At 42.5% G+C, this 13371-nt stretch overlaps 1 protein-coding gene across 4 annotated transcripts in view; it reads left to right on the top strand.

Annotated features, from left to right (window-relative positions):
• Positions 1 to 13371, top strand: part of SMG6 (SMG6 nonsense mediated mRNA decay factor) — a 227848-nt gene that overhangs the window by 16050 nt on the left and 198427 nt on the right. For all 4 annotated transcript variants that reach the window (XM_028109088.2, XM_028109089.2, XM_028109091.2 and 1 more), the window contains exons 7-8: positions 149 to 259; positions 631 to 843. In XM_028109088.2, the coding sequence (XP_027964889.1) occupies positions 149 to 259; positions 631 to 843 (324 nt within the window). The remainder of the gene's footprint in view (positions 1 to 148; positions 260 to 630; positions 844 to 13371) is intronic.

Below are 13371 nucleotides of genomic sequence, written 5' to 3'. Positions count from 1 at the left end.
CGTGGTTCCTCCCATGGATAGCATTCTGATTTTCTTATTGGAATTCCTTATAGCCTGGGAGAGATAGTAACGTTTTCTAGGTCAGCTGACTCAGGCTGGAGTCAGGAAGAGAACTGGTTGACTTGATGTCTCTGGCTTCTTTCTGCAGAGGAGGAAGCTTGATGCTGTCTATTACTATATGCGCAGTTTAGCTGCCAGCAACCCTATCCTGACTGCCAAGGAGAGTCTCATGAGCTTGTTTGAGGAGACCAAACGAAAGGTGAGTGGGGATGCAGGCGGATTCATTCCTTCCTAAAAGAATGTGTTTCTCTTAGTGCTTCCGTGTCCTCAGAGGAATGCCTTATAATGCCCTCAGGGGGTCCCATTGGGCTGTGCTGATTAGTCAGTCAGCCCCTATACAGAACCAAACTCATCTTTAGGAGAGTTCTCCAGGGCCTTTGTGTGTGCATCTAGATTATGGAATTAATAACTTCTATGAGACAAAGCAGATAATACTTTGCTACTTAGGGAGTATAGAAAAGTCTTTATTTTTTATAGCCCCTGGGCAACAAACTCAAGATGAGGTGAGTGCCTCTTTTTATTAGTTGAATCCCAGGAGAGTCTGAGCTTATGTGTTTGTATGTTGTACAGGCAGAGCAGATGGAAAAAAAGCAACATGAGGAATTGGAACTGAGCCCTGACCAGTGGCGGAAAGGAAAGAAGTCTACTTTCCGGCATGTTGGAGATGACACCACTCGCTTGGAGATCTGGATCCATCCATCACATCCTCGGTCCTCCCAGGGCACTGAATCTGGGAAGGATTCTGAGCAGGAGAATGGGCTGGGCAGCCTGAGCCCAAGTGATGTAAGTTCCTGAGGGTGATATAATGATCAAGACTAGCTAAGTAAAAGTGGATGCCTCAGTACATGCAACTGGGAGGCACTGCACAGACATTTCCCATGAATCCCAGGGAAGGTAAATCACTTCAGGCTTTCTGACGTCCTCCTCTTTCTCCTCCAGCTTCACTTCTTCTTTATTACGTGCTTCCCTCTCTCACCACTATGTGGCACTGTAGAATTTAGTAAAACTAGTTTTTCTAAAGGAAGATCTCCTTTAGTATAGGATGAGAATTTTTTGCTGCTTTGGGTTTAGAGTCACCAATATGATGCTTTAGGATTCTGAAGGGATTTTGTGAAGCTAGTAGGAGAGAGTATAGTAGGAAAACTGCAAATGGCTGGTTCATTGTCCTTTGAGGGTAAAATTCATAGTGGAGTGGATGGTGGGGTGACCTGGGACCACATCCTGAAGGGTCATGCGGTAAATAGTTTGACCTTTATCCTGAAGATAGTAGGGAACTCTTGAGTGCTTTGAATAAGGAAGTAACTTGTCAGATACACATTTTAGAAGTATAACTCTGGCTGCTTTGTGAAAAGTTTGGAGAAGGGTAAGACTAGAAATGGGAAGAGTAGGAAGGGTACTACAATAATCCAAGTATGATGTGGAGAGGACCTGAACCAGGAGATGGCTTTGGAGATGGGGAGAAGTGAACAAATACGGGGTATGTTAATGAGGTAGACTCCAAAGGACTTGAGTGGACAGGGGGAGCTAAAAGACAGGAGGAATCAAAAGTAACATCTGCCCAGGTGTTTCTGGGTTGGCAACAGTGAGTGTTGTTCTCTTCCTTGAGATAGGGAATAGAGGTAGAATTGGTTTTAGAAAAATGCTTGAGTTTTAGACATGTGAGAATTTCTCTAGGACATCGAAGAGAGATTTAAAGGCTATCCTGTCTGAAGCTGGGGAGAGCATTCTGGATTAGAGATGAAGATGTTTGAAGGCATCCTCTTATAGATGGAATTGAAGTCATGAGAGTTGATTCAGTCACTCGAGAAAAAACACAATGAGAAGTAGGTTGAAAATCGAAGAGAGAAAGGAGATAGATGGCGGGCAGGGAGAGGTCCTTGCAGAGGATTGGAAGGGAGAGCAATCTGGAGCACAAGTGCAGGGATTAGCCTGAATGAGGGTGAGAGATCCCTCTTTCTTATGCTTGAGGGAAAGGAGGAACAGGTAATAGGGGGTCAGGTAAGTTGGTGGGAATTGGAGGAAGATGAGGGAGGGCCTTTTTGATGTTTTCTTTTTTCGTTTTGAAGCTGGAGACACGGTTGTCTGCTAAGAATGAATCGAAGGTGGTGGGATAGGGGGACTTCTTTGGGGTTTAATTTAAAATGTCGATTTCTCTGGGGCACCTAGGCGGCTCATTCGGTTGATTGCCCAACTCTTGGTTTCTGCTCAGGTCATGATCTCGGGGTTGTGGGATCAAGCCCCGCGTCGGGCTCTGTGCTCACCACGGAGTCTGCTTGTCCCTCTCCCTGTGCTCTGACCCCTGCTCTCTCTCTTTAAAATAAATAAATAAGGGCGCATGGGTGGCTCAGTCGTTGAGCGTCTGCCTTCGGCTCGGGTCGTGATGCCAGGGTCATGGGATCGAGTCCCGCGTCAAGCTCCCTGCTCGGCGGGAAGCCTACTTCTCCCTCTCCCACTCCCTCTGCTTGTGTTCCTTCTCTCGCTGTCCCTCTCTGTCAGACAAATAAATAAAATCTTAACAAAAAATAAAAATAAATAAAAAATAAAATCTTCAAAAAACAATAAAATTTCCACTTCTTTTCCTTTATCCTTTTTAGTCTTTAGCTGTTTTCTGCATGACTTGGAAAGTAGTCATTACTTATAAATGAAACTTCCAGTTTGCCATGTGCCATGGTTTGCATGGGGTGCTTCAGAGGAGTTGCCTCTATAGTAGACTCTCATGCTGCACTCTCCCAGTTTGGATACTGCAGCCCCAAATGGGAAGCCTATTTGAATAAGAGAGAAATTGTTCTATTGGGTTAGCTCCACTGTCTGTCTCTAAAATGAAAGAAACAGGGGCTCCTGGGTGTCTCAGGCAGTTGAGTGTGGACTCTTGGTTTTGGCTCAGGTGATGATCTCAGGGCCCACACCAGGCTTCACGCTCAGCAGGGAGTCTTCCCCCTCCCCCTGTGCTCTTGCATTTCTCTCTCGCTCTCTCTTAAATAAATAAATATTTTAAGTAAATAAATAAAATGCAGGTAACAACAATTTGGGAAAGCATTTTATGGCTTTCTTTGACCTTTACCTCAAGGTTAGGGAGTATCCTTCATAAGAGTTAAGGTTATAACTAATATCCTATAGATCTCTCTCTTCCATTAGGTATTTTTTTTTTTCCCATTAGGTATTTCATTGTCTTTTAAGTAATGTGTTTATAAGTCTGTTTTTATTTATTTATTTTTTAAGATTTTATTTATTTATTTATCAGAGAGAGAGAGAGAGCACAAGCAGGGGGAGCAGCAGAGGGAGAGGGAGAAGCAGGCTCCTCACTGAGCAAGGAGCCCGATGTGGGACTCGATCCCAGGACCCTGGGATCATGACCTGAGCCGAAGGCAGATGGCTTAACGACTGAGCCACCCAGGCGTCCCTATTTGTTTATTTTTTAATATTTTATTTGAGAGAGAGAGTGAGCATGAGTGGGGTAGAGAGGCAGAAGGGCAGTGGGAGAAGTAGGCTCCCTCCTGAGCAGGGAGCCCAATGCAGGACTGGCTTCCAGGACCCCGGGATCCTGACCTGAGCTGAAGGCAGACGCTTAACCAACTGAGCCACCCAGGCGTCCCTAAGTCTGTGTTTTTATTCTTATTTGCATCTCAGAAAATGCATTTTCAGCATATGGGCTGTCTTTAGATCTATTAATTTTTTATTAATTTTATTAATTATTTTAATAATTTATTTTTAATCATACAAATAATATATGGGTGTGTTTTTGGTAGAAATTTCAAATAATTCGAGACGTATACAGAGGAAAATGGTCATTTCTTTTTTAAACTATTTGTGAAGCTGTTTTTATATTTTCAGCCTAATCATCATTCACCCAGTTGTCCCTACAGTTTCCTTTTTTAAGTTAGTAATTGGACATACAGTCAGTTCTGTTACAATGTTATAACACACAGAGTCCTAAAAATCACTGTGCTTTGTAAAATTGCACAGAAAAAAAGCCACAGAGCTTTTGGGCAAGATGGGGTTAGGGGCACAACACTCAAAAACATCCGGAGTGACTTATTAAAAGATATGAACCTGAGACAGTTGTGCACTTTTATACACGTCCATTGGTTAAGAAATACATAAATACTATTTTGGAAAAGAAATGAACTTTAGAAGCGGGCTTTAGGAGGATTGCAGCTTGAGTGTTTAAGTGGTGGAAGGAGGGTTATTTGAAATTGGATGGATAGATGTAATACCAGATGTGGATCGGTGTGGCTTAGAACGAGTTCACATGGTGAACTGCGGTAGCTGGTAGATATTTGGAAAGTGTGTGTGTTTTCTGTTCCTGTGTAGCTCAGTTCAACCCAGTGTAGTTTTCTGTGTTCACTCAGTGTATCTCATGAACAAAATCACATATAAGGAGATGCAAAATTTGTGCTATGCTCAAATTGTTCCCCAGTATATTTATCACAATGGAACAAATAGATATTTTCAAAACAAGGATTGTAGCAGAACTAACTATATTTCCACTTGTCTAAGAATATCTTTTTTTGGTATGTTCTTAGTATGATAGATATTTCATTATAAGGGTATATGTCATGTGTTTACTTGTGTAATTTATGTATTTGCTGTGCATGCTTGTTCATCTTGGTTGTCTTTTTTGGGTGATTAGCCTTACCAGGAATTGCTCTTTTGACAATTCCTAGAGAGTTTCTAGCACAAACTACTAAAAATCACATCCATGAATAAGAAGCAGAAAGTTTGGCTTCAGGCGGTGGTTAGTAATGATAGTAGAGTCCCAACTAGTTTGTTTTCTCTCTGCCAAGCACAAGCTTTGGATCTCTCTCTGAATGGCTACAGAAGGTTAGCTTGTGGGTTGTTGGTTTTCAGCCTTGAGATGTGGTTTGGGTTGAACACGCTACCTGGGGAGGGACTGCCAACCTCAACTGTAAGTGGCATCCTTTTAAACTATTGAGACTCATATTTAAACTCTACCCCTCCTAGCTAGGCTACTCAAATTCAGTGTCACCAGGGTCACAAGCATTCTTTATTTAGTGGATGTGCCTTCTGCTATACCTCAGCTCCCTTTGGAAATCAGAAAAGGGTTACTGCTTAGCAAATGAGTTTTTATAGATAGTTAATTAAGGAGATTATAGCATCAGAAACAGTTTTCACACTGAGAGGCCAGGGTCTCTAATGAAACTGCTCTGTTTATATCTTGAATAGACTGTAACTTGAATCTGTCTACTGGGGAAGAATGAGCAAATGAGAATAGGAGCCACTGATAGATGTTTGTCTCTGAAACTTTAGTGAGTTCTCATATTTTGGCATGATTTGATTTACCATTCCTAGCATTTTCCCCAACTATGGTTTGCTATACCTATAACATGGTTGGTGCTATGTGTAGAAAATGTCTTTAGGTAATGAGATGTCATTGTATATTTGGCCAACCTCTTGACAAATCTTTCTTCTCCTTCACCCTTCTAAATGTGTTTTGGGGTTCAGACTGGACTGTACCTCAGTAGCTCCTAATACCTATTGTTCAGCCTTTCCTTATTTGAATCTCTTATTTCACCCACCAAATGGTTTTTATACCATACGGATATTTATTTTATTTGTTTGCATAGTATTGTTTTTCAGGACTTGTTTACATCCAGAATTTACTGCAGTTACTCTTGAGTTTTTGGAGAGAGGGCTGCTTCTGGGTCCAGTACTTAACCAGACTAAAGCTTTGTTTCTTGTCCTATCGTGCCAGCTTTGTGCTAGGGTTGTAAAGATGACTACAACATTATTATTACCTCAAAGAGCTTAGAGTCTAGTGCATGGGTCAACAAGCTTTTTCTGAAAAAGGCCAGATAGTCAATATTTGAGGCTTTGCAGGCCATATGGTCTCTGTTACAACTACTTACCTCAGCTGTTGGGGTGCTAAAATAGCCATAGACAGCGCATAAATGAATGAACATGGCTGTGTTCCAGTAAAACTTTATTGACAAAGACCCGGGGCAGCCTGCCTCTGGCCTGTGGGCCTAGTTTGCCAAACTCTGATCTGGTGGAAGTAATGGCCACATAAACAGAATGTTTCAGTATACAGTTGGTTATTGTCATTTGTGGTAGTTATGTACTAGAAAATCACCACAAACACTGAATTAGTGAATACTGAACCATTGCTTCTTTTTTTTTTAAGATTATTTATTTATTTATTTGACAGAGAAAGAGAGAGAGGGCACAAGCAGGCAGAGTGGCAGGCAGAGGGAGAGGGAGAAGCAGGCTCCCCGCTGAGCAGGGAGCCCAATGCAGGGCTCGATCCCAGGACCCTGGGAACATGACCTGAGCCGAAGGTAGATACTTAACCGACTGAGCCACCCAGGTGCCCCTGAACCATTGCTTCTAAGCGAAATACAGGCTTAGGTTTCTGTGAGCCCCTGGTTATAAGAATTTCATCAAGTAAACAGTACATACCTTTTTTGTTTGGTTGGTTGGTTTTTAGAGAGAGAGAGTGGGGAGGAGAGGCAGGGGTTGAGGCAGAGAGAGAATCCTAAGCAGGTTCCATGCTCATCGTGGAGCCCAAAGCGAGGCTTGATCTCACAACCCTGAAATCAAGACCTGAGCCAGAATCAAGAGTTGGATGCTCAACTGACTGAGCCACCAGGCGCCCCATAACCTTGTTTTATGTAGGTTTCTGTTTATAGCCACTTTATTTAATATATATTTTTGATTCATTAACACTGAACTCATGGCTGACACTACTATAACTTGTGCCTGAACAGACACATGTTTTCTCTCTAAGGCACATCACAGCCTTCTTGCACTTAGGAACACTAGAACACTTCAGCACTATGCTTGGAGGCCATTTAAAGAGTGAAATCACCAACAAAAAGCACACAAATGTGAAAAACATGGCTCTAAATAGACCATGAAAAGGGCACTTGCTTAAAGTATGAGAACTTGGACAAGAAGGCAGAGAGTTACCTTGTTGAACCTCAGCTGGGAACATGTATCAGTCGACTTGAATTTTTTGCCACTCTGGGTATGTCCACAAATGACTGCAAAAGCACCATGGGTATTGAGTTTGGTGTTACTGAGTTTTAGCAAGTAGCTGAATTCACAAATACAAAATCCACAAATAATGATGACCAAGTATATTGTGGTAAGTGTCGTGAGGGAGGTAAGCATTGGGTACCATGGAAGCACAGAGAAGAACACTTGGTGCAGTCCTGGTGGAAGTATGGGTTGTAGTGAGGAAAAGGAGAGTGACTTTGGAAGGCTCTCTGGAAGTTAACTAGGCCAAGTGAGAAGAGAGTGTTCCAAGTGGAAGGAACAGCATGGTCAGAGACAGAGGAGGTGTGTGACACAGCAGAGGGGTTGCAGGTATCTAAATCTATGATAATTTGGAGGATCATGTGAGAAAGGTGGAGTGGGAGAGAGACTGAGCCTTCTGTGGAAACACTTTCTAATTTGGTGCTGTGGTATGTATGGGTAATGGCCAGTGGGCTGGGCCCAAATAATGCTGGATTCTAAAAGCATTTGTATCTGGAATTTCTCATTGTTTACTTCTCATGTCTGCATTTTTAATTCAACAAAAGGAGTACTGTTTCATTCATTAAATTAGGAAGGGTGGAAACTGAATTTTCTGCCCCACAGTTTGTTGTTTAAAATTTGAGGGCTACTCTTTTAAACAGTGCTTTAGGCATTCCAAACTCAAATATGCAGAAGATACTAGTGTTTCTTTTGTTTTGGTTGTTGGAGGAAATTGCCAATGGCTTCGATTAAGTAGAGCAAACCTTCTTTTCTTTTCATTTTGATATTTTTATTGCTTTTAAAAATTTACAAAGCCGGGGTGCCTAGGTGGCGTAGTCGGTTAAGCTTCTGACTCTTGGTTTCGGCTCAGGTCCTGATCTTAAGGTTGTGAGATCGAGCCCCGTGTGGGACTCTGTGCTCAGTGCAGGGTCTGCTTGGGATTCTCTCTCCCTCTCCCTCTGCTCCCCTGCCCCACGCCCTCCCTCTCCCCTGACCCCGCAAAAATAAATAAATCTTTTTAAAAATTCACAAAGCCAACACATCCTTATTGTAAAAAATATGAAAATGCAGATAAACAATGTGTTTTTACCATCTAGCAATAAATACTATTAACACCTTAGGGTATGCTTTTCCTGCATGTTTACATAGGTCACAGCACTTAGATTGGAAATGTCTAATGCCCATTAACCTGGGAAATCAGAAGAGAAAAACCCATGCCTAATTATCAACTCAGAACTTGATTGGAAAAGTGGTACTCTAATTTCTGAAGTCAACATAGGTATCATATCTTGCTGTTCATCCAAGTAGCCCAATTAGAGTGACACTTAATGTCTTCCCTCTCCTATGTAAAGAGAAACTTCTTAAGCCACATGAATAAGGAAGAAGAACTTCAAGAAAGATTAGACATGTAATAGGACTGATTATTGTTTTGAAAGATTAGTCTGAAAGGGTCCATTTCATGGGGAAGCATCTTGAATTAATGATAAATTGGGGCATGAGAGATTAATTTGAGGCCCCCTGGGCGTAGAAACTTTGTGACTTTGTTTGAAAAGCCTGGGTTCTAGGGTCACCTGGGTGGCTCAGATGGTTAAGCGTCTGCCTACGGTTCAGGTCATGATCCCAGGGTCCTGGGATCGAGCCCCACATTGGGCTCCTGGCTCAGCGTGGAGCCTGCTTCTCCCTCTCCCCCTGCTTATGCTCTCTTTCTCTATCTCTGCATCTCAAATGAATAAATAAAATCTTTAAAAAATAAGCTGGAGGGCGCCTGGGTGGCTCAGTTGTTTAAGCGACTGCCTTCGGCTCAGGTCATGATCCTGGAGTCCCGGGATCGAGTCCCACATTGCGCTCCCTGCTCAGCGGGGAGTCTGCTTCTCCCTCTGACCCTCTTCCCTCTCGTGCTCTCTATCTCTCATTCTCTCTCAAATAAATAAATAAAATCTTTTAAAAAAACAAAAAGTAAAAAATAAGCTGGATTCTAGCTGGAAAAGTTTATAGGCAGCAATGTTGGGGTTGGCTTCTAGGTTGGTAGGAATAGAGATTGAAAGATCTTAGCAGAGGAGTGATTGCCTTTTTAAATATTTTATTTAAAGAAATGTTTTTGAATAGGTAAAAGTGTGTGTGTGTGTGTGTGTGTGTGTGTATATGTACATATGGTTCGCTCCCTTCTTTTGCACTATTAGTGGCATATCATACACAGTTATTCATCTTTGCTTCCCCCCCCCCATATTACTGTTGCATTTGGGAGATCCTTCCATGAGTGCCTGCCTACAGGTCTGTTGTGTATCTCTTAGAGTCTGGCAGCTTGATAGATTTTATTAATTTTGTCCAGCATCTGATATGTCAGAGGAAGGATAATGCAGAGTTTAACAGCTTGGGCTTTGGGAACTTCTAAGTTCAAGTCTTAGTTTTATTGGTTATCAGCAGTGAGGCTTTAGGCATGCATTTCAGGTTCTTCATCTGTCAGATGGTGATACCGATAGACTAAATGAAGTAATGCATGTGAAGAACAAGGAGTGGCATATCACAATTTCCCATATATTGGTGGTGGTAGTTGTTATATACATACTTATGTTTTTGTTATAATCTTTTATTTTTTTTAAACTTTTTTTTTTAAGATTTTATTTATTCATCAGAGACACAGAGATACAGAGAGAGAGAGAGAGAGCATGAGCAGGGAGAGAGGCAGAGGGAGAGGGAGAAGCAGGCTCCTCGCTGAGCCAGGAGCTCAATGCGGGACTCTATCCCAGGACCCTGGGATCATGACCTGAGCCGAAGGCAGACGCTTAACCATCTGAGCCACCCCGGCGTCCTGTTATAATCTTTTAAACTGTTAAGTTTATTTTTGCCTTTTTTACTGTTTCTAACCAAAGTGAACAGTGAGGCCTGATAATTCACAGACTGGGAGCCCACTGTTTAAATGCAGACCTGTTTTGTTTGACGTGAAGAGTTTTATTTAATAACAACAAATTTCAAACACACACAAGAGAAAATAATAAAATGAACCCCCATATACCTGTCACTCATATTCAGCATTACCAAGATTTTTCCATATTTGTTTCAGCTTTCCCTCATGTATTGTTCCCCCCTCCCCAGGTTGAAGTATTTTATTTTATTTTATTATTTTATTATTTATTTATTTATTTTTAAGTAGGCTCCATGCCCAGCATGGAGCCCAATGTGGGGCTTGAACTCACAACCATGAGATGAAGACCCGAGCTGAGATTAAGAGTCCAACGCTTAACTGACTGAGCCACGCAGGCGCCCCGGTTGCAATATTTTATTTATTTTTTTAAAGATTTATTTATCCATTTGAGAGAGAGAATGAGCAGTGGGGGGCGGGGGAGCAGAGGGAGAGGGAGAGAGAGAATCCTCAAGCAGACTCCCTGCTGAGCACAGAGCCTGACACTGGGCTTGCTCCCACAACTCATGAGATCATGACCTGAGCCGAAACCAAGAGTCAGATGCTCAACTGACTGAATCACCCAGGCGCCCTTGCTTGAAGTATTTTAAAGGAAATTCTAGATAATGCATCATTGCAACTCTACATACTTCACTTCTGTACACACCTTTTGAAAAGTAATAGACTTTTTCTTATATGCCGCAGCGCCATTGCCATGTCTGTCCGTGGCATCATTTGGTATCTGATCCATAACTTCATTTCCCACATTATCTAACATGTCTTCTTAGAGTTGGTTTGTTCAAATCAAGAGCTCCGTGTTATATTGATTGTTTTGTCTCCTAACTTTCTTTTAATCAAGAACAGTTCTGCCTTCCCTTTTAAAAATGTTCTTCATGTCATAAGCTTGTTAAAGAAGCTGGTTAGTTGTCCTGTAGAATTCCCACATTCTGGATTTGTCTTTGTTTCCTTGTGGTATCGTTTAACCTTTCCTTCTGTCTCTCATATTCCTGTAAATGAGAGTTAGCTCTAGGAACTTGGTTAGGTTCAGGTTCAGCCTTTTTGGCAAGAGTACTTCATAGGTGGTGCTGTGTGCCTCATTTTGCCCCGCATTAGGAGGTGTCTGATTATCTCGCTTTTAGCGATGCGAAGACTAATCAGATGGTTCAGGTGGGCCAAATAGATTTTTGCTTGTTTTGTTTTAAAGGTTCAATCAGTTGCCAGCTAATTTAAAAAAAAAATCAAGATCTGGCAACAATTTACCAGAGCCAGGAGCTTACCCCCTTTTAATCAGGCTTGTGTTCTCCAGTTTACCCTGACCCTCCTCCCGCCCCCCCGCCCCCGTGCTTACATACTGCTCACTTTCATCACCTACCTTGTCTCTGTAGGCATTTGATTTTGTCATCAGTGCTTTCAAAGTGCCGCCAAAATGGGTTATTGCAATCTAGGCTTTTTTTTTTTTTTAAAGATTTTATTGATTTTTAGGGCACCTGGGTGGCTCAGTTGGTTAAGTGACTGCCTTCGGCTCAGGTCATGATCCTGGAGTCCCAGGATCTGAGTCCTACATCGAGCTCCCTGCTCAGCGGAAAGTCTGCTTCTCCCTCTGACCCTCCCCCCTCTCATGTGCTCTCTCTCTCTTTCATTCTCTCTCTCAAATAAATAAATAAAATCTTAAAAAAAAAAGATTTTATTTATTTTTGACAGAGAGTGTACAAGCAGGGGAAGCCCAGGCAGAGGAAGAGGGAGAAGCAGGCTCCCCGCTGAGCAGGGAGCCCGATGTGGGGCTCGATCCCAGGACTCTGGGATCATGACCTGAGCCGAAGGCATACGTTTAACTGTCTGAGCCACCCAGGCACCCTGCAATCTAGGCTTTATATTGTTTCTCAGAGATTGTTTAGGATTGGCAAGTCCCTCTAATCAGTCCTCATTTTGGTCACAGTTTGGGAATGTCTTAATCATTGGACCATAAGTGTTGTTTTGGTTTTTCTTTTTCTTTTTTTTGGGTGGGGGGGGGCATAAGTGTTTTGCTTGGCTTCACATGGTATTGTCATTGGTGTTGATCCAGAAACTAGGGATCAACCAGCCTGGGACCAACCAGGCTGGTTCCCTCTTTGTCTTCAGTCTAGTAGTGAGCCTAAGGAATCTGGAGGTATATCATTTCTGTTTCCTGATGAAATTAGTACCTCTGGGAATGGAATCCTACACACACAGCTCTGGGACAACTTCTTTCCTCAACATCCTGTTGCAGCCAAATTTGGTGAAAAGTGAGAAGTTACTCTGCCTAAGCGTGTGAACTGAAAAGCTTCAGGCGGTGCTCTAGTTAAGTCTGAATGCCACCAAACCAGTTGATTGGAAATAAACTTTTTGGGCTCCTGGGTGGCTTAGTCGGTTAAACGTCTGCCTTCGGCTCAGGTCATGGTCCCAGGGTCCTGGGATCGAGCCCCGCATAGGGCTCCCTGCTCAGCGGGGAGCCTGGTTCCCCCTTTCCCTCTGCCTCTCCCCCTGCTTGTGTGCTTGCTCTGTCTCTCAAATAAATAAATAAAATCTTTTAAAAATGCAAATCAAAATAGTAAGAAAACATTTTAAAAAAAAGAAACTTTTCTTATCTTTTGTAGTTTTCTCTAACCCCTGAAATCTCTGGCAGAGTGAGAACCTTGTTTCTCTAGGCTTGGAAATCATGGTTTCTGCCTGAAACTTTGCATGCTGCCCCTGCCTAAATCTCATGTGTCCATGTTTCCATGGTGGTTTTGTTTTTTTTTTTTAGAGGACGCTGTTAGAAGTTGAGAATGATGATTTTTCTTTCTGACTAAATGCATGGCTCTATGGGGCTGGGTAGTACATGAGTATATTTTTTCTTGGATTTAATAAAGAATCCAGCAAAGTAAACATTGGCCAACAAAGGAGCACAGCTTCACTGTGAGAAACCAGGTCGGGTGGCGTGTAGCACAGAGCTCTCACATGCTCAACTTGTTATATTTGTTTAAAGGCTTTTTTATTTTTAAAGTGTGTTTTGCAGGTGGCATTTTCTTCAGACCATTTGTCTGGTTTTTCAGTGTCCCTTGCATAGTTTGTGCACCTGAGCTGCTGCCGCCGCTGCCCCTGCCACCACATGCTGAAGAGAAAGCTGTGGTGTGTGGGTGGTACACATTGAATACCTCCCCACCCTCCCCCCCACCACCCCATGAACGCTACTGTAGCTCAGAGCATGGTCTTAGAAGGCCTGCTTTCTTAGGCAAGATGACCTGTCTTGGAGTGAGTTTTAGGTCCTAATGTGCTATTGTAAACCTTCAGGTTGGCACTTCCACAATTAGTGCCATGAGGTACAGCTCAGAAAACTCTTGGCCTGATTTTCTCTGGATGGCATAAACATTGATTTGATCTTTAGTGAGAGAAGAATTGGGTCTCTGTGCTAATAGGTAAAAGTTTTTGTCTGTGGTAAC

Source organism: Eumetopias jubatus, unplaced genomic scaffold, assembly GCF_037043125.1.
Source record: "Eumetopias jubatus isolate StellerSeaLion01/CBP00866 unplaced genomic scaffold, mEumJub1_p1.0 scaffold_10, whole genome shotgun sequence".
Taxonomy (NCBI): domain Eukaryota; kingdom Metazoa; phylum Chordata; class Mammalia; order Carnivora; family Otariidae; genus Eumetopias; species Eumetopias jubatus.
This window is presented reverse-complemented; position numbering and strand designations above follow the sequence as displayed.